Raw genomic sequence first — 25,278 nt, 5'->3', positions numbered from 1 at the left:
TCTCATTTGGGTGTAGAGGAGCCAAAGGAGACATGATGACCAAATATAATGTGGTATCCTGGATGGGATTCTGTTAACATCAGCACTTTGTTTCTCTCCATAAAGCAGCAGATAGCTTGTTCTCAGCAAGAGAGGCTACAAAACTTCAGAAAGGAGACTGAACCTCAGGGCTTTCTCACATTAGATACCTGTGTTGCTTTGTTTTGTTTTCAAAATGCATCCAGCATTGCATGTGTCTTATTTCTTCCTCCACTAACTACTCTTTAAAATGAGAGAGAATGGAAGGGCGGTGTGAGCTGGTGGTATACAGACTTGCCAAAGCAAGATACTGACAACCTGGTCCCACAGCACTAGGAGCATCTTTTACCATCTTTAAGCAACACTCATATTTCCCCCAGTGGATGCTCAAGTCCCCTGGTCTTCCCAGATTCCCCCTTAGGCCCAGATACTCTGGCCTGGCCCCCATTACCCTAGAGCAGCAGTCCCCAAACTTTTTGGCACCGGGGACCTGTGCTCCTATGAGAATCTAATGCCTGATGCTCTGAGGTGGCACTGAGTTGGTGATGCTAGAGCTGGGGAGTGGCTGCAAATACAGATGAAGCTTCCATGGATCATGAGCCTGCCACTCACCTCCTGCTGTGCCGCCAGGTTCCTAACGGCCACAGACTGGTACTGGTCCATATTCTGGGGGTTGGGAATCCCTGCACTAGAACCTGGGGCTTTCACAGCTGCTCAGAGGCCCTGGAGGCACATCACAACCAGCTTGGAACTGCGAGAGTTTACCTGAGTTCTGCCTATGCTATTTGCGTGCCCTGAGGCCTGGGCTGGCTGAGGTGCTGTTTCTTTTGCCTTGGCAACCTGCCATAGCCAGTCAAGCAGGGCACCAGCAATCTGAGAGTCACTTAGGGCTGGTTTGGAAGTCATTTCTCACCAGAACTAAGCTCACAAGGCAGCATGAGATCCTGATTGTAGTAGAACCAGGGACTTAATGACCACAGTGCTGCAGGGGACTCGGGGTATACCTGGTCACGCATTTCCCAAAGTACATAACTTAAGCATTGACTTTTAGGACTGTTAACAGATTCTACCCCCAAAAAGTATCTCATAATAAGGGAAATGTGTAAAACATCGGATTCAAAACGTATTGACACTTCTCTCTCTACATGTCTTCTTGGAACCTAATTGCCAAGAAGTAGCATTTTCCCAATTTTGCTGTGTGACTGTTAGCTGAGAAATAATAATGCCCTTGGAGAATTGCTGTAAGGGTGAATGAGATCATGAGCGCAGAAGCTTTCAGCAAATCTCAGTCCCTTTCTCCTCCTTCTTCGTTTTATTCTTTCGAATTTTCTACTAGGCTCAATAAATTACCCCTATATACAACCTTTTCTGAAATTATTTGAAATTGATTTCTGGATGGCATCAGGGTAATTATGTATGCAATGAGACTCTTTCCCAGCTCACCTGGTACTACTACAGTCAGGATCTCATGCTGCCTTGTGACAGGGGACCCCAGGCCCAAAGAGGCAGAAATCCTGGTAAACACAGGAATGCAGTGCCCACAGCACATGGCGAGTGGGAGACCCACTCTTGAGGCTTGAGTGGCAGCTTCGTCTCCTTCTGAATCACCAGGGAACAGATGGAGTCCCAGGTTAAAATACACAGCACAGATTCATAATCGCAAGAGGGGGCTTGGCAGCCAGCTCAGCAGAAGAAACTACAGACTAAGAGTCAGAGGTTTTCAACTGGCTATTTACCCTTCTCAGTGTTTGCACTTCTTCAGCTGTAAAACGCAAGTGTGTGGGCACTTGATCTCCACGCTCTTGTCATCTAATCCATATGGATCCCCATTTTAACAGTTACCAACTGCAGCCTAATCGCAAGTCCCAGAAGCACAGTCCACACATCTAAAATTATTTTATTGAGACTGGAGCGATGTACAATAAAGTACTCATCACAGCACATTGGAAAGACTCAAGTTTTACAAATTTCACATTCACAAATACAAATCCATGTTTGCTCTGAGGCACGCTGGGAACACGGGGAGGGGGACAGACAAGGGACTAGTGGGAGGCACAGAACTAATGGGCCATCAGGCAGCCCTCCTCAAAGAAGAGCCTTCTCTTTAACTCAACGGTCTTTCTAGATGCCCTCACAGAGGGGCAAAGTAAAGCTTTCCCCATGATTCTAGAGCAGGACAGAGTTTTTGTAGCCTTCTACCTGTTTCCTTTCTGGTTGACAGAATTTCTACAGCAGCCTTAAGATGAAACCACTAGTTACTTCTCCATACCACAGAGACAATAGGCACACACTTGGCTGGAAAAATCCATCTGGAGATCCCTATGGGCTCAGAAGGCTCTCTCTGGCCCATGAAAGTCACTTTTTTACCCACTCACTGTTCAGAAGATGATTTTCAAACTTTACAACTTGAAAAACTTCAAACATCCTCATAAATAGGGAGAATAGTATAATGTCCCATGGTTCATTATAGGGAAGTAAATGATATGACCAAGTTCAGTTTCATTTAACAGCCAAGAGATCTAAGTGAACTTTGGACAAGCCCCTTCTCTCCGAACTTCAGTTTCCCACTCAGCTCCACATCCATGCTTTGCTTTCAGAATCTATCTGGTGCTAGAAAGAAACTTAAAACCAGAGTGAGAGTAGCAATTGTTTACTGCTGGTGAATTAAGCTCTATTCTACTTAATGCGTCTTTCTCCTGGGTGACACAGTAAGTCACTCAGGACCAGATGGAAGGTGATAAAAATACAGTCTCTGGAATGAGATTTCTCTGGCATGTTGAAGCCTTAAGGACTATCACAAGGCTACAGGGTTCTGTGACGTGTGAGCCACCAGGGTGATGCTGACAGTGCAGAAGCCTTATTATTCAGACTGAATGCAGAGAATGAATGGCCTGCCTAGACAGCCTGGGATGGTGAGGTGTCCAACACAATGATTTCCAGCACGCCGGAAAGCCTGCTCCCTTATCTTCTGTAAAAGCGGAGCAGTTTTTTAACACCTCTTGTCCTGTGTGATTGCAGCAGAGAAGGAATTATGTCTCTGGGATGAGTTTTGTTCCCTGGCTCATCACGATGGCCTCCATCTCAAGAGAGGAGGCCTTTCCCACCACTCCTACAAGGTGAAGGCAGTTTGTCGGCTCTGTGAGTCTTCTCCTTGAGTTCCTCTCCCATTGCTTCTTCCAACTCTTCTAGTAGACACTATTCCTGGAAGAGGGGCTCAGAAGTTCTCTGCTATGCCCCCAATTCTTGCTTATCTCTACATGGAAAAGTGTAATTGAGAATGAAAAGCACGCACGTGCGCGTGTGCACATACACACACAAAGTAAAAAGTTGCTAATAATCCACAGCAATGTTAACAAAACTTATCACAAGTTGGTGGGAGAAGGAGGTGATTTTCTTCTTTGTGCTTTTCTAAATTTTCTAAAGTTTTATTAATAATTTCTCTTTGTTTAAGGAAACTCAGTAATTGTTCTTTAAGGAATCAAATTGGTCCTTTCTTGTCATATATCGGACCAGGCCACCACAGAATTATAGTTCCCTGTGGTCCAATGACTTCAGAAAACGAGACATAAAAACCTTCGTGCCAGCTCTGGCTCGCTAACCTTTCCACTGGTGAGAGCTCTGTGCATCTCAGTCAGCCACACCCAAAATATGACTCAGGTGTCCTTTATGGATGCTCAGTGGTGGGGAGGATCATAAGGCGGATGCCTGATGGTTGGAAGTGGCTGACTGACTCAGCTCCTGTCTGGGCTGAAGTTGTCCTGTTCTCTGGCTCAGGGAACCAGGGTGATATGCTTCACGGCATTTCTTAGAGATTCACAAGTATGCGTCTAGCTGGTAGGGGCCTTTTAGCTTTCACATCAAATGCGGCTCAAAGGCTGGGCAGTTTCCTAGGAACTCAAGAGTCTTACGGCTTCTGCAGGAACTTGTTTCCAGCACGGTGAAGGTCATGTATGAATTGACAGGCCCTTTTCCAGGCTCCATCCTCAGGCCCTTTCTCAATCGTACCTAGGAACAGAGACCTCCCCCTGCCTCTTCCCACACTCCTCTAACTCATCACCACAATGGGCTCCACGGATGACAGGTCTGTCTTCCCAGACTGGAGTTGGGCGGAAGGCAGAAGGTTGTTGGTTAGTGGAGCCCTGCTGCAGCCATTGTCCTTCTCTGTCCAAGCCATCCGGAAGGAAGGGACTGGGGAGGGTGGCCGTTCCTCCTGAGGCTTGGGCGGCCTCTGGCACATGCTTAGTAATGCCTTCAGCTCGACCCTGAAGTTCTCATTAAGCCAGCAATAGATGAAGGGGTTGTAGCAGGTGCTGCTCATGGCAAACCAATGGAAGGCAAAGTAGAGGGCATTGCTGGTGTGGATGACCTTGCTGGAGAGAAGGAGGACATAGCAGTTGAGAGGAAACCAGCAGAGGGCAAAGAGGACCACGACCAACATCAGCATCTTGATGGTCTTCTTCTTCTTGCGCCGCAGGGCCAGGTACTGCTCCGTGGTCACGTCGCCAATTGTGTTGCACAACCACAGCTTTTTGGCCACACGCGCGTAGGCCACAGAGATAATGAGGAGGGGTAGGATGTAAAGCAGGATGAAGGTAGCCAAGTCCAGGTACTTCCAGAAGAGGTCAGCTGGCTCAGGGAAGTCTGGCAGGCATAGGGAGCGGACAACGTCCTCACTGGGGGCAAGTGAGAGAGACAGAGATACAGAGACAGAGAGAAGGAGGGTGTGCAATTAGTCTGGCAAGGCCTCACCTCAAGAAGCACTGGCCTCTCCCTCCACTGGGTTCATTGTCTGTGATAGCACTTTTGAAGCTGCAGCCTAATTATCTGATTACATTGCTGTTTCTCCTACTAGGGTGGGATTCTATAAAGATAAGGAATATACCTGGATCTCTCTGTGTCCTCTTAAACTTGTATTATTCCTAGTCCATAATAGAGACCTAACAAATATCTGTTCAATGAATAAACGCAACACTAGTGTTCTTGGCCTTATAATTAACTCTTCCTGGGAGCACAATGTATTCAGGAAAACCTGGAGAGGGGAACCAAGGAATGGGACAAAGATATGATGGCTCCTGAGAATGTGAGTGGCAACGCCTGAACTCACATACTTTCAGCCGTTTATAACAGGTATTTATTTTCTATGCAATGTACCCAGTCCTCTTCAAGCTTTTTAGGGATATCCATGTGTGTTGGAACCCCTCGAGTTGGTGTGCTGACTTAAAAATATGCAGATTACGACCTGCTGAACAAAGAGACATAAGCCACCCATACCTGGCTGGAAGGAGTATCCGGGCTTCCACTCCGGGCAAGTGAAAGCCCCAGGGGCCATTTTGAAAGTGCCAGTTCAAGACATTCCCATAAAGGAAGCAGAGATTTATTACTTATAAATCCCCGATCAGGGTCACAGCGAGCCCGTGAAGGGCAGTGAGCGAGCAAGAGACAGAGGGCAGGGAGGCAAGCACCTATTATTTGTAAGGTGGTTGGGGCATCGGTCACAGACTTTTCGCGGGCTCAACTCTAAGGGATCATTTTAAAAGATGCCCCAGGAAAAGCAAGGCAGAAACTTGTAGCAGGAATTGTAAACCCAGGCCCTTATTTATCTAAATGTCCAGACTCAGTGTGAGTAGGGTTGTCAGACCGTAAAATGCACAGATAGAACTCAAAATGGCAGTTTTCCCATCGCCATGTGGATTCTTGCTCTTTTTATATGTGCTGGTGGTCATCACTAGCAAAAGAGAGAACTCTCTGCTTTTGTCACAGAAAAAAAAAAAAAATAGCCCTAAATGTGTGAAGGCAGATAGGGAGTCTGAGATCTGCTGGATCTGCGATTATGATTCATTCCAATATCTTAGAAGTGGGGAGGGAGCCTTTAAAATGGGTTGAAATCAGCTGTCAGAGCTCGTTTTCTTGACAAGGAGTGTGTGTGTTTGTTTCGGATGGGGCAGCACATGGCTACCGCAGGACACACTAGCTGTACTGTACATCCCCTATGTCCTTTCTGACCCCCTTTGCAGATCTGGAGCACCAGGCCTCCAGTTTCTGCCTGCCCCAAAAGAAACAGCTGTAACATGACCTTATAGGACAACCCCTGGGGCTGCTAAAGACAATTCCTAGGAGCCTGCCAAGAGCCAGAAGTGGCTGAGAGGTTCCCTTTTCCCCAGGGAGCCTGGAATATGAAAGCCCAGCTCCCATCGCCTCAAGGCTTGCAAACTCTGTGTTATCAATTTGCTCCAGAGCGCCCCCACGTGGAGCACCCTGCAGCTTCTCCCCAAATCACACCCTCTCTTGGCCTCTTCCATTTGCTGTCCTGCCTCACCACTCCCTTACCCATTACTCCTGGGAGTGCTTTCTTAAAAATCACTGGCACCTGTACCTTCCTTTGTCTCGGGGCCTGTTTCTAAAGAACTTCACTTAAAACAACTATGAACTGATGAAAACCTCATTCATTCAGTAAACTGAACTGTGGGCTTGTTATGTGGAGACAGTAATTCAGGTGCAAGGGACACCAAGGTAGCAAAATCAAAAATGGGGCCAGCTCTCTCCAACCTTACAGTGTGGTGGGGGAGATCACCTTTATGAACTACTGGCATGCACAAGTGCTTAAATTTGAAAAAAAGAAAAACAAACAAAAACCTGAGTGCCTTGAAAGAAATTCTCATTCTGTGAGAGTCTAACAAAAAAATCTGAATGGGAGGTTGGGGGAAGTAGAGCATCCTACCTCAGACACATAGATACATGCATGCTCTGTTTGTAGGCTGTGTCAGAGAATTTAAAGAACACCGTTTTAAACAAGGCCTGGGTGATGGGAGACCACCTAGGAAGACCAGGTGCTATAGGCATAAAAAATTAAAAAATAAAAATAAAGGATTGTAAGCTGACAAGGTCCTTGGAATCTGTGAAGGGTTGCCTCACCTAAAAAAAATAAAAAATTAAAAAATAAAAATTAAGTAAACAAGGCCTGGTTGATTTGGAATCTCAGTCTGTGAGAGTACATGCCCTCAGTGACATAAAGTAATCAATGCTGCCTAAATCTTGCAGACAAACTGGACAGAGAATAAGGAAGAAGCTAAAGCTGTTGAAAAGAAGAGAAAAAGCAGGAAAAAAAAGCAGCAGATAGTCACAGACCTGAAAGCAACAGGATGGGGGAGAGGCACAGAAAATGGTTCAGTGCGGCAGATACTGCTCACTCTGAGATTCAGAGAGGACTCACATTCCTCTGTCAAGGTCCTCTGAGTCCCCACGCTGCTCCCCACTAGTTAATCTCACCTGTACTTGAAGGTAAATAGTTTCTGGCAGATAGCATGTGGGAGTGAGAAGAATGTAGCCATGGTCCAGATGACTGCGATGCAGATGACACCTTTTGTGATGGAGATCCGGGGTTTTAACGGATGCATAATGACCTAGAAAACAAGCAAACTTGACTTCTCTGGCTGAAGAAGTTTTGACGCAAATGAGAAATCCAGGCGATACAGCTCACTCATCACAATAAGACAGGTAGGTCCTATTTATAAAGTTAAGCACCCAGTAATCATCACTGAGCCCCTGAGATGCACCACCCCAAGACCACTCTCAGGGGTAGAAAGAAGGTGTCATCTGGACTCAGAGGCTCCAGGCAATTTAAATGCTTCTTGCAGGTCATACATTGCAGAACTAGGGTGCACTGAGAGGACAGCAAGGGGTGAAGGAGGAGGTCTGCTTCCTGACACCCACAGTGCACAGCAAGTCTGGCAGAGGAACAAGCCATGGCCAGCCTCCACCTTCGGATCTGATCTCAGGTCCTCATGATTCTAGACCCCTTAGGTTACAAAGGGCTCTGAGAGGGTCTGAGGATGACAGACATGGAGAGGAGACTCTCAACACTTATCACAGGAAGCTGTGCTCACATTTATTTGGGGGTTCATAACACTGTTCATGAAAGCCGTTACTAAAATTGCAATGGGGCCCAGCTTTCCTGTGCTTATGATAAAGCCACTGTTATGGATTTTGGGCTGAAAAGCATCTTGTATGCCAATCAATTCTGTTCTAAAGGTCTAAATACAGACTGAGGAATCTGACAGCATCCTCATTTTAAGATCAGAATCATTATTTCTCGAAAAAGGCAGTTTGGGATAGGTGAGTCCAAGGTCAGGGGAGAGGTCATAAATTGCTGCCATGGCATTAAGACACCATTCTAAGACACTGGACATTCTGGCTGTGTCCTCCCAAGTTCAGCTCCCAATGTTTTCAAGGTTTTCCAGGAGGAATGAATAGGTTTTAGAGGCTGCCCAGCACACCCCCACTCTGGACTTTACCTTCTTTGCCCCTCAGATTCCTTCACTGTTCAGATTGCTGAGGGGAGTGGAAGCCTGGGTCAGAGGCCCCAGACACCACTTAAAGACTCTGCTGGCTTTGGGTATATGTCACAGCAACATGGTAAATGTGGGCAAGACTTCTACCCTGTTCTTCAGACCCACATTTGGCCCAAGAGTCAACTCACAGTTAGCTGTGTTGAGTGGGGGTAAGCATAGGCCAGGTCAAAGTAATCCAGAGTCCCTGTTGTTAAATTAGAGGAGAAGGTTAAGAAAAAGCAGGAAATATTTTCATATCTTATGCCAAAGCATCTGCAATATGACTGCCAAAATGATGGCATTTCAGGGAAAAGAGATCTCAACGTTTGTCAAGTCCAATTCCCTATCAGATGCATTGATCTCCTCTAAAACATCCCTATCAGACCTTGCTTATATAAGGCTGGTGACACGAAACTCATTACCTTTCCTGGCAGCTTTGTGGTTCTATTAGATGCTTCTATTAGAAAATTCTTCCTCATACTGAGCTGCATCTTTGAAGCCTCCTATCCCTTGGTCTTTGTTGCTCATCTTGGAGCTACTCAGAATAAATTTTATCTCTCTTTATCTCAGTGGCTATTATGATATTAGCCTCGTAGGCACCCTCGAGTCTTCTCAGAGCAAGGTGGACTAGTGATCAGAGCATGTGCTTGGAGCCAGAGAGATCTTTGTCCAAATTCTAGCTCCATCATTACCAGGCATGTGATCTTGGGAAAGCTATGTATATACTTTTCTGAGCTTCCATTCCTTGATTCTGCACAGAACCAAGTCTACAACACAGATTCACTGAGTTAACATGAACAAGGTGCCTGCCATGGAGATGTCACCCTCAGGTCCTCTTCAGTTCCTTTCACCATATCCTCCTGTGTGCATCTGATGGTGCAGGACAGTGAATGAGGCCTTTCTGCCCCGCCCCAGTGCCTGCTCCTGCTACCTGGATGCCTTGGCTTTTTTTCCTCCTCAACAGCGTGGGCCAGGGAATACCCATCTCCCAGTCAGGAGCCTTGTCTTCGGCCTGTAACTATTTGCCACTCTCTTTTTACCTGTAATTTTCCAGGTTTGCTTTTCTACCCCTAAAACAAGCTCATTAGTTTCTGAGACAGAAAATGCTATCAGTGAGTCTTCACTGGGACGACAAACAGGGAATAATGTCTTATAGCACGTAGCACAAAGGGTTGAATAAGCCTAACCTACAGGTTCATACAGGTTCAACAAGAAGACAAATACACGCATTGAAAAATGGGCTAAAACACTGTCTTGAGGGCCCTCACAGCCCCTATGGAAAACAAAGCCAGAGAGGGAAAGACAGGGCTTTGGAAGTTGGTGCCCTCACCTGGTGGCGGTCCACAGCAATGGCTGTCAGCGTCAGCGCCGAGACATGCAGGGAGCAGTACTGGGCGAAGCGGCTGACGTGACACATGCCTTTCCCGAACACCCATGTGCTGTTCACAAAGCGGACCTGGAAACGAACCCACAGAGGTCACAAGACAGGCCTTGATCCTGACACCCCACCCCGACCCCCATTCTCTGAAGAGCCTCCCACAGAAGGCTTCTTCCAGCTCCTGCCTCCTTCCACTCTTCACTGCTGAATTGTGGGTCACACAGATTTTCTCTAGCATGACTCATTCTCAACCATTCAATTCAACAAAACCTGATTATGCTCCTGGAGCGAGGCTCTGTTAGGTGCCAGGAGAGCAAGGGAAGGACATGGGCTTTGAAGTTGGACTTTCCACCTCTACTAGCTTCTAGCCATGTGACCTTGGGCAAGGTATGTAACTTCTCTGAACCTGTTTCCTCATTTGCAAAAAAAAAAAAAAAGGGGGGGTGTATGCTTAAAAATCTCTACCTTGTAGGCTTATTGTAAGGATTGGGTGTTTAAATATCTCTAAAGGGTGGAACACAATGTCTGGCAGATTGCTAGAAAGATATTATTAGAAATAAATAGTAGCAATTTTTATAGTAATAGCAAAATTAATTCTTGGCCCATATGAGTTCAGAATAATGGAAGAGACACGTCTGAAAAGTCACAACATAGCATGTGGGCTGTGCTCACAAATGTTGGCTAAATAGGCCTTGCAATACATAGTCTGAGAAGGAGACCCCAGGGCCTGAAGAGGTGTAGGCAGAGGCAGGGGTGAGAGATGCAGTGGGGGAGAGAAGAAGACAAGCTTCTGGGACACTGTAGCCTTTAGGAGCAAGCCTAGGCCTCATCCCACATCATCAGGGCTATTTGCTTACTCAGTCAGTGCTTGAACAGCTCCTGTGAGTAATGTCCCATATCCGAGAAAGTTGAAGCATTGATTCTGATCAAGGTGCTTCCAGTTTGGGAAGAAGGGGATCAGGTATCTCGGATGCAAGGCAGACAGTATTCAGTGCCCTTCGGAAAGCCTAGACAAATGGCACTGGGGCCATGAGGTGGGGTGGGAGTGGGCAGAGGCAGAGAGAGATGACAGAGGAAAAATAGAGCAAGTCAGCCCAACAGAAAGAATATTGTGTAATGGTTTACAGTAGAGTATTTGCCACTTGTAGCTGTCACACCTTGGGCAAGGCACTTAGGCCCTATAAGCCTTACTTTCCTCATCTGTAAAATGGAGCTAATCTATTTCACATGGATTTTATGAAAATCAAACAAGAGATACCACAATTAAAGTAAGTACAACAGCGCCTAGTCCATAGCAAGTACTTATCATGGCTAACTACCATAATTACAACATATGAGACATCCGAGATGAGCTTTAGAGAACAGGTAGGATTTGCACATGTGAAGATAAGAACAAAGTACTTGGCAGTGAGTCAGAAATCTCAGGACCTGTTTGGGGAATAAGGACTGGAATGGTTTGGCTAGAGTATCTGGAAGAGTCATGAGGGACAAATCTGGCCAGATCATGAAACTGGGACAGAAGACCATGGACTTCATTCTCTTTGAAATAGGCAGGGAGGAGCCACATGAGGCTTCTGAGTAATCCAGTAACATTACAGAGCTGGCAGTCTTTAGCTACATCTACTTCTCACCTCTCATGCTCAGTGAATTACCAGAGCCAACCACTGGTACCTCTATATGGTTTTCAATATATTCCCTCTTCTTCAGTCTTAAGGCCATGGCCCTAGTGGAGTCTCCCATCATCTCTCACCTGGACCATTATAGCCTCCCGAAAGCGTTCCTTTACTCTTGTCCCCTTGTAACTCACAATGCTGACAGTATTTTTCTTAACCATATTGTCAACTTCATGGTGAGAATCATCATGGCCCTGAGGACAGAGCCAGATGCCTTATGAGTATCCAGGCCCATTCACAACGTGGCCCCAGCCTTCCTTCCCAGACCACCTCTGCTTCCCCTCTGCCTTGCCGGCTCCTTCCTGCTGCCACTCTTGCTTCCTCAACACACCATGAACTTTGATGCCCCTATCTTTGTTCTTCCAGGTCCCTCTGCCTGCATTGAGCATTCATCTCTACCTGGAAAATCCCCATGCATCCCGGCCCCTTTGAAATGTTAGGTTGTTTGTTAGGTCATGGGACTCTGGCAGGTCAGAATGAATAACTCCCTCCTCCAGGATCTACCACATTCTGTGTATGTCTCTGCCACGGGAACTGCAAATAATTGTTCACTTTTCTCTCAATGACCAGAGCCAGATTTTATGCTGATGGAGTGTGTAAAGAGGACAGCAAGGGAGACCAGGGAGGAAGGATATTGTCACCAACCAGCCTGAAGGTAGGAGGTCTTATCCAGTGGAGGAGCCTGGCTGAGGCCTTAGAAGACCCTCCCGCCAACGCTTTCACTCTCCCTGGTTAAACTGGAGCAGTTACATGGGTAAGGTTGAAGGCCAAGCTGCTCTGGAGCAACCTGGAAGGGGTGCTGGGTTCTCAGAACCTTGAAATCTCCTTTCTCACAGAAGAGCCTCCTTTCAGGGGAAGGGGCTGTCAGCTTTCAGTTGCAGCCTAGCCTGGGGTCCATGGCCTCCCTTCCCACACACCCTCATGTCTGTTGCAGGTCTATTCACGCACTCTGCTCTGGGCAGCAGCACAAGACCATGTGCTAGGACCCTCCAGTTCCCATCTTGGGTGGCTCAGGCCAACCCCAGCATTGTAGAATGGGAGAAGAGCCAGAGATGTACTCTCCTGTGCTTTGTGCAGCAGGGGGAAGAGTGTGTATGTGGTGTGGGTGGGGAGAGGGAGTTTTTAGAAGACCCTTTGTCCTTGGCTAGTGCCCAGAGGATCTTGAGTGGCCAGGATTCCTTTAGAGATAGGATGGAAGGGGGACAGGAAAAGCCCAAGGTTTGATGTAGTGGAAGCTTAACATGGGCCAAGAGTGCCCCCTGTCCATGGTTGGGTGGCTTTGTAGACAGACCTCTGGATTTGAGTCAGGAGGAGTAATTCTCATCCTGGCTCTGCCAATTACTAGCTAAGTGACCTTGGACAGGGATTGAATATCTCTGTGCCTTAGTTTCCTCATCTGCAAAATGTGAATAATGTTCTCATAAGTGAGGACAAGAGAAATAATATAATTTTAAGATAAAACAAAAACAAACAGAGAGACAATGAGAGCGAGAGATGACTAGATACTGCTTTGGAAATGACTCAGAAAACAATAAAGTTATTCCACAAATTGAAAAAATGTAATTCGTGCTAAAAAACATAAACTCTAGCTGTCATGCTTGCTCAGTCATAGCTCTCACGGTCTCAAATCATCCATGAGCAGCACACTCCCAAATCATGGAGGGACAGAAACGACACCACTAATGCCAAGTGGCCAGGGCTTCAGGGGTAGGCTCACCAGCTACCCGTATGCAAATGCCCCCAGCTTGCCCTAGCAAGGAGCCCAAGCCCACCTCACCTTCACCTCTCCCCCAACAAAGATTTCATGCACAGCCTCACTGTCAAAACACAGAAGAGAAATGCAGTTTAAATGAGTAGTCTAGGAAAATGCACTTAAGCTTCCATTAACATTTAGCAATTGGTACTTCCAGCTGTGGCACAAGGCAGCATCCCATGGCAGGGGAGGGTATTTAATGGGCTGCACTTTGGTGTGTGGGGAAGATGACCTAACAATCTCTGCTGACATTTCAAGCAGCTTTGATTTACTGCCCAATTATCATACTCAGTGACATTAAATAGGAAATGGTCATTCATTCACGACTGCTTGCAGACATTTGAATCATTGATCTCAATGCCACCAGCTACAGAACAAAAAATGAGATAGGAAGAAAGAGCCATAGGGAAAGGTAAGGAGAGAGATAGAGACGGGCAAACCAAGAGGCACAGAAAAACGGTCACAGAGAGGAAAAAAGATGAAGATGCACAGAGAGAGACAGAGAGAGACAGACTTCCAAAAGAGACACACAGAGAGAGACAAACAGAATGACAGAGAGACGGAGACTGACAAAAAGACTAAGAGCCAGAAAAACAGAGGAGAGTGTTGAGAAATAAGAAATGAGAGGGCAAGAGAGAAAAGAAACTAAGATGAAGACAGGAAGACAGGCAGAAAAGGAGACACAGAGACAGAAATGAGGAGGAGAGAAATAGTGGTGGTGGGAAGACAGAGAGGACAGAGAGGAGGACAGAGAGGAGAGAGAATTGAGAGCTAAGAGCCCGAGAAAGAGCAGGGAGCCGGCCCAGAGCCCCTTCCTTACCAAAGTGAATGGGGTGTTGAGCAGTGTGATCATTAGGTCTGCGACGGCCAGGTTGACGATGAAGAGGCTGGTGGCCGAGTGCATTCGCTGGTTCTTGAAGATGACATGACAGACCAGGACGTTGCCAAAGATCGAGAAGATGATGATGAAGGAGTAAGCCACGATGAGCAAGGCTTTCACCGTCGGGTTCTGGGACTCGGCCCCGTAGCGCCGCCGGCCCACAAAGTTCTGCCAGTCCGAGAAGGTGTAGTTGTTCCAGAAGAAGTGCGAGGCGTTGGGTGTGTCCAGGGCCGCCGCCAGGCCCCGCTCATCCTCCTGGCTCTCGGAGCGCTCCGCGGCTCGCACCAAGGGCAGGAGGACAAGCAGCACCCAGTGAGGGACCATAGTGCAGGAGCCACCGCGCCCGGGACCGTGCTGTCTGGACGTCCCCACCAGGTTGCGGGCGGGCGCGCGCGCGCGGGCGCGGAGAGGTGCGCGGGCTGTGCGGGGAGGGACCCCTGGGCCTCTCAGCGCCCCGGCCCGGCTCCCGCTCGCCGCCGGCCTCCCGCTTCGGATCCGCACGCTCGTGGCTCGTGCCGCACTTTTCTGTGCTTGCGCCCCCGGCTGCGAGCGAGCGCCTCCCCGGATTGGGCAGCGCGGCGTCTCTGGCGGCGACGGTGACGCGCCCCAGCTCCGCCAGCTCCGCGGCTGCTCCCCAACCCCCAGCGCGCTCCCACCCGAGGACTAAAACTCCTGCAGCGCGTCCAAGGCACGCTTGTCTGTTGGGTTCTGCTCAAGTCTCCTTGAAAAGGGAGCAGGAAGCCGCCTTGAGGGTGAGCCGGGATTGTGTGGGGGTGCACTGCCTGCTCCACGGGCTCCCTGGTCAGCGACTGGGATAAATTCCACTGGTTTCCGTCTGAGCTTCAGCCTGGGCATGGTTCCAGAATTGAGGTGGATCCCTGAGTCCTGACGGTTCCGGAATCAAGGTGAACAATGAAATAGATGTTAGTTTCTTCTAGCCCCTTTAGTGACCAGACTTCAGACGTGCTTCTTAAGTTTTCTTTTTTTTTTTTAATTATTATTATTTCTTTCCATTTATTCAGATTTAATGTGGGAAGCTTTGTTTTCCAAGGAAACTCTTAAAAGCAGGAAACTCTTCTGACAGGATCAAAGAATCCGAAGAGATAACTAGTATGTGCCCACTTTTCGGCTAACAGTTTTCCGCCATGGAAGTTTTTGAACCTGTAGTCAGAGACATTACCTACGTTTTTTGTCCCCTATTTTTTTTTCCAGGAAATCTTGATACAGCGCTCACCCCTTTCACTCCCAGTGTGAGGTCTCTCCCAGTTACCCCTGCCTGGCCACCCACCCACCTGATCCTGCGGAATCAAGATCGAATCCCAGCTTTATCATTTCCTGTGAAATCCCGGACACGTGGTTTAACTTTTTTGGCCTTGGTAAAGAGATTTCCTTTTTCTATATGTGGGGTTTTCAGAGACCCCTGTATGGATCTCCCACCACATTGCTCTCTGGTGCTGGGATGCAGTAATTGGTCGACTATATTAAATGCCCCATCATCCCTATTCTAATGGCAAACCCCATGTAGATTCTTTCTCTTGTCATCTTACCCTACAGAGCACTGCTGTTAGGTTGGGAATCTATCAAATGACTCAAGCCCAGCTACTGTCTGAGGTGTCCACTTGGCCCAGGGGAAAGCCGGCACATTTGTCACACCCAAACCCTGGAGAACAGGCACCTCCCACCAAAGTCTTCTTTTCCCCTGGGCCATAAGGGGAAACCCTAGCCACTTCTGACTTTGGAACTTTTCCAAAAAAGTTAGACATCCGCTTTTGTACGCTCTCAAACTCCAGGGACACAGGTCAGGCTCTACTATTAATCACCAGTTAGAAAATGGTTTAAGCGTCACCATAGTAAAATACAAGGTACAGTTATCCAGGTCAGAAGGAGTCAGGAAAGTCTTCTCAGAGGAAGTGACACTTCAGCTCAGTCCTAAAGGCCCAGCAAGAGACTGTTAGATTATGAAAGAGGAGACACGGGAAAGAAGATGGAGTACTCTGTAAGGAAGGAATCATGGTACATGCAAAGACATGAAGTGAGTATGACTATGGCACATTCAACAACTGCAGGAGTGTAAAGGATAGAGTGTGTTTTCCAAGACAATAAGTAGAGAGAGAGGCCTTGAGAGGTAGGCAGTGGCCTGAACAGCAAGGGCCCCACCAGTTTTGAAATCTTCATAAGGATTTGAATGATTTCCGGAGGGCAACAGGAATTCACAGAAGGGCTGTAAGTAGAGACTAACAAGATCAGATTTGCATTTGGGAAAGAATACTCTAGCAACTTAATGGAAAACAGGAGCTGGGGCTTGAGACAAGAGGTTTGAAGGCTGTTCAAGTGATGTAAGGGCAGAAGTGAGACCTGAATCAAGGTGCTGGCTATGGGAGGGCAGCCAGGTTGACAGATTGGAGGGAAGAATCAAGATTGCCAAGTTTGAAGTTTGAAGACACACACACACACACACACGTCGAAAGATCCTCCTTTGACCCCTCCTAGATATTTTGGCCTACTTCTCTCAGTTGTTTTATCAGCAAGTTCAAAAAAGTCCACTCTTGCCTCCAATTTTTCACCTTGCATTCCCTCTTTAAGCAGCTATGTCTAGGTAAAGAGGATGGTAAGCAAGTGCCCTTTACTTCTGCTAATGGACCTGGCAGATCTCACAGAATTATGTGATTAGAATAGGGGATTATGTGACTGATGCAAGGAGAAGGGACAGGGTGCCAGACAGCTTAAATAACAAATAGGTTTGTTGCTACGAGGGGGGCAGAAAGAAGATGCTATAAATATGTAACACGAGAGCTTAGATAGACTTGATGCTCCATCAAGATAACTTGGTGTCATCTGGGGGAGGCAAAGCTGGAATGTGATGCTAATTTAGAAAATAGAAAGCATGTACAGGCAGAAGAGGGCTAGTCAGCATCAAGCACAGAGGAAGATATCAAAGGTAAGTAGGTATAATCTAAACCATTTAACTAATGATTCGGCTTTGATTCCTTATTCACCATGCCCACCTGGCAAGTGTGAGGGCTAGGTGCCCGAAACTTTCTCTCTGAAAGATGAGGTTGTATTTTAGTTCTTAGCTTTCCAAAGAAGCAAATCCTGAGACTCTAGTGCAAGGGTTTATTTGGAGGTGAAGACACATACCAGGAGAGTGGAAAAGTGAGACAAAGAAGGGAAGGTGGCCAATAAAGAGTGTACTGTCAGGCCAGCTCCTACTGTAGGTGACGAGCTTAATCTTGCTGGGAAAGCCAGTGTAAAGCATACACAGTAGCTCTCCAAGCCAATGGGTGAGGGGGCTGGGATAGTTACACACTGTCTCCTGTCGATCACTGATTGAAGGCTGCTTCCCGGCGTATGATAATTCTCCTGCACTTCTGGCTTGCCAAGTAGGCAGCTTAAATGGGCTCCAGATGAAAGAGAAGCCACTTAGACAAAGAAAATACTGGTGCTGGCAGCTGAAAGTTGGATTGGTATGCTGAAGGGGTAGAGGGTACTGACAATATCCAAGATTAGACACAAAGTCTAGACTCATTTTCCCTTCCTCTTCCCCAGGCATTTGGCTCTCTGCTCAGCCAGGCCTAGGCCTCCTGGTTCCCAGCCCAACTACTGCCCCCAACTTATCCTGAACTGCTGGAACAACCCAGTGCTTAATGAAATAAGAACATCTCCTCTACTCCAAACTCCACACTAAGACTTTTAAAAGAAGTTATTAAAAGAAGATCTTTCCTCAGAGGCTTCACTGCTCCTGTAACATTACCATTGCTATGACTGAGGAGGTTTGGGAAGACTCCAAGATGCTCTCACAGAACGAAAAAGCTTCTTCTTTTGTGCGTTCTGAATAAAACCATGGACACTGTGTGTAGTCAGTATGTGCCAAATAGTAATTATATTTCTTTCTCTGATAAGTCACATGTAGTAAACATACCAGAGAGCAGAGTTCAGTGTTTAGCTCTTTCAAATGAACTTGAAACAAAAAGGAAAAATAGTAAACCACTTAACAAGTATTATAATAAAAATTAGACAAAGAATTGTAGAATAATAATATCAACACGGAGGTCTTAGAAAGAGGTGTTTCTGAGAGCCTCATCTTACCAATATTCCTGGTACCACAAGCGATTGCTCCTTTAACACCAATATTGTTTGCTGAAAAGGCCCTACTTGAGTTAAAGAACTCACCATACCCACAATCCTTTCTGGCACAGATCACAATGACAGACAGAGGGCAAGAAAGAGCAATCAGTACCATACCAGGCACACCACGTTAATTCAAAATTTATATTAATGGCAAAAGTTGGATGTCATCATACTTGAGTTAGAGATGAACCAAGTAGGCCTGAAATATAAAGTATGGCTGAAAATATTCCCCCAAAATAAAAACACAAAGTGTGTGGGGGCAGGTTATGCTAGGAATTGGTTTCCAAGTTCTAGTACACCAGAGCCATAGAGTAAAAAGATATATTTAGGATGAGTAAAAGAAAGTATGCCCAAGCTCCAACTTACAGTTTGTGGCTCTAAGGTGTTTTGCAATTTGTTTGAACTTACTCTACACTCTTACATAGAAAGTTTTATAAATGGTGGCTTGGTTCTTAGGCTAACTCATAACAGCCCATTTAACCCATAATATAGAAAAATGGTAGTGTTAGTTGTACCACAAGACTGTTAGTTAAGTGTTGGTGCTCTGGGGTATTATTCTCCATTATCTACTCCTTTTGAATTAAATGTCCCCCTGGAGGATCTTAGCCACTTCACTGGTTGAACTATCATTCGCCAATGATGCCAAGATCTGTATCTCTACTTACCACCTCTGTTGAACGCTCTAGATCAATATTATATATTCAACTGTTGATTAGACATTTTCATCTTATATCCTACTCTTCCCTCACTTTCTTACACTTGCTCCTTTTCTTGTTCATTTGTTCACGTAGTTCAAATTTTGGGGTTCTCTCATGGCCTCCCAACTTCATGATGCTATATATTTGAAGATGCTATTTCTCTGTCTAGAATCATCCTCTCTGTGGATGAAAACCTCTTCATTCTTTAAGACCCAGTTCGAGTGTTGTCTCTCCGGTAAAGACTTGCTCATCCCCTTGACTGCCACAACCCCAGAACAAGCAGTCACTGTCCCCAAATCTATTCATTTAAAAACACTCCCATAACGTGCAATCCATTCTCTGGGGTCGCACTTCCCTGTACTCTCACCGTTCATGACTTATCTATCTTTGTCACTAAATTGTCAGCTCTCCTAGGCCAGGAATGGTCTTATTCCTAATGTTACCTCCTGGAGTCCAGTACAGTACTCACACGGGAAATGGCAGTATTGTGGCTGAGACTTGGATTCAGACCACCCAGGGTACAAGTCTCGGTGCTGCTGAATACTCTTTTTTTCTATCTAGTAGGATCCTGGGACGTATCTAAGTTTTAATCACTTAAAATTACATAAACTTCCATCTTCTAAACTCAATGTAAAACCCACCTCTTGTGAAAACAACTATTTTCTGGTTCTGTTACTGGTTAAGCACTTAAAATGAGGAAAAACCAACCTTCTGTGAAAATAACTCTATTTTCCAGTTCCATTGCTGGTTAAGCACTTAAAATAAGGATTTTTTAATTAGATCTCTGAGGAAGCAAAGAAAAGAAGATACACTTGCTCTAGTGGGTAGGGCCATGGAATTAATGTTTCAAGGAGATTTTCTGTAATTCTTTAGGTTGAGTCATATTTCTTAGTACCAGCTCTAATTCTATGTTCTTAATTGCTATTGAGCTATTTTTTCCTACTTCTCTTTTATTTCTGCTGTGTGCTTTGTTTCAAATCAGACCCTCAGAAAGTGAAAGAGGGCAATTAAGCATGATGATATTTAAGCCATTTGATTAATACTGCATCTTATTGTGGGGGGAGGGGGAATGATGATCAGTGGTTTGTTTATTTATTTTTTTAATGATACCAAGTAAAAATTTTGTTAAAAAATATTTCTAGAAAGCATCACTGGATCTGCAACTCATTTTCATGGGATGTAAGCAATAGCGATCATTGATCTTATACTGTTTTGAAAAATGCTTAAGATTTTTTTTTTTAATTACCACTTGAGGCCATTAGTTTTGAGCGCCACACAAAAAGAGTTGTCTTTTCTCATATCAATTTTACATGGAATTCTATTTTATAAAGTTCATGTTCTGATAAAGACAAATTCTAGCAATTAGAGTTGAAATTTCAGTTGCAGGCAATGGAACAGAGGAAGCCTGTGGCGTGTGACATAGAATGATTATACCTCTCTGAGGAAAAAAACTACACAGTGCAGTAAACAAGTAGGACCTGATTGTAAAAGTCAGCTCTTGACCAAACTATTCCAAAAAATACCATTAAGGGCATCATAAAAGCCTGAAATTGAGGGCAGAGTAATAAAATCTAATTTAAATTCAGTGAGGAAAAAAACGGCACCATTTATAGTATACCTAGAAATTTAATTGCTAAATAAAAGATCTTAGCAGCCAGTGACTTCTGGCAAGCCTGTGGACTCCCAGCCAGGGTCTGATGGTTCGCCCTGAGCTGACCTCCAACACAGCCTTTTTAAAATATAACAACTATTTACATCAGCCTCTCTCATTGGACTGAACTTCTTTGAGTGCAGGCACTCTACTCTGTTTATCTTTTAAACCAAGCCTAGCATGATGTCTGGCACAGAGCAGGGTCTTACTAAATATTTAATGTATGACTTTGTGAAAACATAAAGTTTTTTTTAAAGACAAAAATTTCCAAAGCACCCACGGAACTAAAGCAGAGCAATTAATTTCACCATCGCTCCTTGACAATGGAACTCTCCCACACAGACACAACAGGCTGGTTCCTGTGGTTTAGACATATAGGGTATAAATCACAAAGCCAGCAGTTTCATTTCCTCTCTGCCAAATGATTTTCTCCTTACATGTAACCAAACTGTCACCTGGCTCAGCTGGCTAATCAGAACAGTGACCCATCTCTGACAGTGACAATAAAAGGGAACTGTTTCAGGTAAAGACTGACTATTCTCCTCTGTAAACAACTTTTTTTTTAAAGTATAAATAGTATTTGTAAAATAACAAAAAAGAACATAAATAGGAAAATAAAAATCACCACAATCCTGCTATTAACATTTTGGTGTGTTTCCTTTAAATCTGTTCACGAAATTGAAGTGAAATTTTATCAGTTTTGTGACCTACTTTATTCTGAGAACATTTTCCATGTTACTGCATTTTTCTCAAAAACATCCCATTTAATGGCTGCATATTTTGTCTCATGAAATACCATAGCATAACATATTCCTCAAATAATGCTTGTTAGAATCATATTTTTATATAAATATTTTCAGATTTTTTTCTTTGGACATATGATATAATTAACTTACACATATCCATTATCTAACTCCATTTCCCCTCCCCTGGTCCAGGTTATTTTGAAGCAAATTTTAGACACTGTATCATTATATCATTTAATCTTATATATATTTTTTATTTTTTGTCAAACATTCAGTCAGTTGTTCATAAATCTTTGACCATACTTCTGACTCTCTCCTTAGGACAGTGTCCAAAACATAGAATTCCAGGGAAAGGAGATGAAAATGTTTTAGGGCTGATAATAATTTTACCAGATCATTTGCAAAAAGGATATATCCATTTATACTCCCACTAGCAACCTGAGAGCACCTCTTTCACTGCACCCTAAACCACATCAAGTCATTTATTAGATTTTTTTGAAATGCATTGTAAAAGGTTTCTTTCGATGTATTTTAGGCTTTAAAAATTGCTTCACCCAGAAGCTAGTGGTGAGATCTTCAGAGTCAGCCAGAGCTAGGCTTCAATCTTCAGCCCATGAAGCCATGTGACTTGTAGAAGTCAGTCTCTGAACATCTGCTTCTTCATTCAGTACATAAAAATACCTACCTCAGAGAATTCTGTGGTGATTAGACGTAATAATGTTTATAATGTGCTTAGCACAATCCTGGCATACAAAAAGAGTTCAATAAATGGCATATTTCTTTCTTTTGGACTAAAAGTTCCATTAGGTGATATCTATTGTGCATGTTTTTTTTGTTTTGTTTTGTTTCGTTTGTGGCATTTGCTTAGTGCCTGATACATAACTGGTATTCAATATTGAATGAATGAAAATACTCCATTTTAATAGTTAAAAATGGTATGTCACTTAAAGTTTAATTCAATTGCTAAAAAAGTCCTAGGATTACTAGCTGTTTGCATTTTCTGTCTGTCATTTTTTCAATTCATGGCCACACAACAAGGCAGTTTGTAGGTTTTTACAAAGTCTTTAAATATGCCAACACTCTGTATTCAAAAAGTTCACATGCAGGAATTTATCTTAAAGAAACAAAGCAGATATACTCACATATATTTTTTCTTTATGTGTTTAGTACTTTTTTAGTTTCCTAGAATAATTTTTAAATCAGAAAAAAACTAATAAAGGTGATTTGGGGCCAAAAAACAAAAAAAAACAACCCCCAAACAGAAACACTTCCTGTAGAAAATCACCATTAAATAGGTTTTTGGTCGATGGACATATTAAATGTACTAAATCAATCCTGAGAATCCCAGCATAAGCCCATTCTCAGTCTATCATCTATTCCATTTACATTTTCAATATTCACAAGAACTCAGTCCATGGGTCACCCATATTTACTACTCATTATTTAATATGAACCCTTGAAGCATCTGAAACGTCTCTCACCAAGGGTAAGCCCTCCTCCTGGGTTTGCCCTGCCTGGGCCAGGCACCGACATTAGACCCAAATCACATTCTCCCTTGGATTCTGCCCTTCTTTTCTATATAGTCCCAATTCAAAGATGTGTTAGGATTTGAGGCTAATGTGTTTAGCTGTAAGTTAGGACATGCCTCAGTTACAGGAGGCAGCATGGTCATGAGAAAAGAATGAGATTTGGATTCAGAGAGAATTAGATTTATTTCTTAGTTCTATCATTTATTAGCTATGTGATCTTATGATTAAGCCTTACCTATTTTTAAAAAAAAGGGTAATAATGACTACTCTATTGTGTTGTCATGAGAATTAAATAATGATAATGTAGATATAGATACCTTGGCCTGGAATGGAATAGCAATTCAATAAACAGTTCTCTCCTTCGTTTTCCTCCTTTCTTCATTCCTTTCATAGCATCTGCTGCATTCATGAGAGGGGACCCCTGCAGAATACAAGAAAATGGCTGTGTCAGGGAACTGGAAGTGAAGGTAGAAGGAAAGCAGTGGGTGGAGAGACAGAAGGGGCTGGGTAGTGAGAATCAGAACTGGAAGAAAAGCCTGCATTGGTTGTTTTGTAGGCAAGGTCTCAACAGAGGAGGGAAAGACAGCACATGCTTTGAACAGGTTGGAGAAAGGGAAAGTGGGTGTGAGGCGGGGGCATAAAAAACAAACCTTATTACCCTTTCTTGATTGGGCTATGTCACTGATGGACAAAGGAATATTAAACCAAGTAAAGGAGGTCGATAACATTTCTGGTAGGAAAGATTCTAGCAAAGATAGGGTATCTTTCTAATCTCACAGAGCAAGATTTAGCTCTGGCATTCAAAATCAGTTTGTTCGACTATCAAAAGAAATATCTAGTCAAGCCTGGGAATAAAAATCAAGGTTTAAATGAAATCAACCGCAATTGACAATAATTAAGGATTATAACCAAACTGAAAGTAGAGAGTTATTTTTGTTAAAGCCTTGTATTAGGTCACATGCAGTATATATAAAATTTACTTGAGAATTTGCAGAGCCAAGAATTACCAAGACATTCTTGAAAAAGAAAAATAAAGAAGGAACACTTGTTCTGGTAGATAAAAAGGCTCATTATAAATCTACAGTAATTAATTCTAAATAAATAGAGCAAGTGAACAAAGAGCTCAGAAACAGGTGTGTGTGTGTGTGTGTGTGTGTGTGTAGTCTCTTAATAAATGACTATGATAGCTTTGCAAAGCAGGGGGAAAAGGACAGTCACTTCAACAAATGGTGCTGGGGCATGTTCATCTCCATATGGAAGAGAATGAAACAAACTTCCTATCTCACATGACACATAAAAATCAATTCCCAACTGGACTATAGAATTAAATGTGAAGGGCAAATCAGATAAGCTTTTGGAAGATAACACAGAAGAATTCTTTATGATTTTAGGATAGGGAATGGTTTTCTTAAACAAGACACAAAACATTAGCAATTAATCACCGATGAATTGGACTTCATTAAATTAAGAACTTCTGTTCAACAAGACACCGTTTACAGAATGAAAAGCAAGCCACAGACTGGAGATTTCACAGTACGTATATCCAATTGTATTTTATATATATGATATATATTACATGTTATACATTAATGTTACTTACCATATATAGTATATGATATGTAACATATATATCTATATATCTAGGATATATATATCTTCTAGAAACTATATATCCTAGATATATTCTAGATACTATATATCCACAAGAATGACTAAAATTAAAGAGACTGACAATACCAAGTATTGCAAAGATAGAGAGCACATAGGACTGTCTTATATTGCTGGTGGGAGCATAAATTGCTACAAGCAATGAAAAAGCATAAATTACAGATATATGCCACAACATAGATGTATCTCAGACATAATGTTGTGTGAAAGAAGTCATATACAAAAAGAGTATATAATAAAGTTGCTATTTGATTAATTTATAAAGCCTGAATGGAGAAGCGGAATTTTCAGAGCTATTTTTAGTTTTTTTTTTTAACTTCCATAACGTTACACCAAAGTATATAGAAAAAATTTTATGTTCTCTGTCTGCACTTTGCCACATTCTGATATATTAATATGGTAATGGAGGCCAGTGCACTTAGATAAGAAAAAAAAAATTAAAGGTGTAAGAATTAAAAAGAAGTAAAAATATTTATGCTGGTGGATCACATGAAATTACCTAGAAAATTCTAGAACATCAAAGATAAAATGAATTTAAACAATAGAATTCAGTAAGTTAGGATATAAAATTAATGCGCAAAAAGTTTTCATACATAAAAATAACAACCAGTTAAAAGATAAAATGGAAGAAAAAAATGCTAATCTCAATAGCAACGTATAAGACAAAAATACTTGATTTCATTTTAAGTGTTCAAAATCTCTACAAAGAACACATTAAAGCATTTCTGAAACACACAAAATAGATGAACAAATGTAAAGAAAACCCTTTGTTCTTGGATAGGACATTTCTTACAAGATGTCAGTTCTTCCTAATTTATAAACTTAATAC

General features: G+C 43.6%; 1 protein-coding gene and 1 long non-coding RNA gene across 2 annotated transcripts; one reads left to right on the top strand and one right to left on the bottom strand.

Annotated features, from left to right (window-relative positions):
- Window positions 1-1,890: 1,890 nt before the first annotated feature.
- On the bottom strand, window positions 1,891-24,328 carry GPR83 (G protein-coupled receptor 83). The gene is made up of 5 exons (XM_039882028.1): window positions 23,099-24,328; window positions 13,970-14,914; window positions 9,676-9,801; window positions 7,285-7,418; window positions 1,891-4,691 (listed from the first exon to the last, which is right to left on the bottom strand). Exons 2-5 carry the CDS (start codon window positions 14,351-14,353, stop codon window positions 4,064-4,066), a joined length of 1,272 nt encoding a protein of 423 aa, XP_039737962.1. The 5' UTR covers window positions 14,354-14,914; window positions 23,099-24,328; the 3' UTR covers window positions 1,891-4,063.
- On the top strand, window positions 14,984-18,311 carry LOC120618120 (uncharacterized). The gene is made up of 3 exons (XR_005657148.1): window positions 14,984-15,139; window positions 15,242-15,405; window positions 17,576-18,311. It is a non-coding gene; the product is annotated as an uncharacterized LOC120618120 (long non-coding RNA).
- Window positions 24,329-25,278: the final 950 nt, after the last annotated feature.

This window comes from Pteropus medius, unplaced genomic scaffold (assembly GCF_902729225.1).
Source record: "Pteropus medius unplaced genomic scaffold, Ma_sr-lr_union100, whole genome shotgun sequence".
Taxonomy (NCBI): Eukaryota; Metazoa; Chordata; class Mammalia; order Chiroptera; family Pteropodidae; genus Pteropus; species Pteropus medius.
This window is presented reverse-complemented; position numbering and strand designations above follow the sequence as displayed.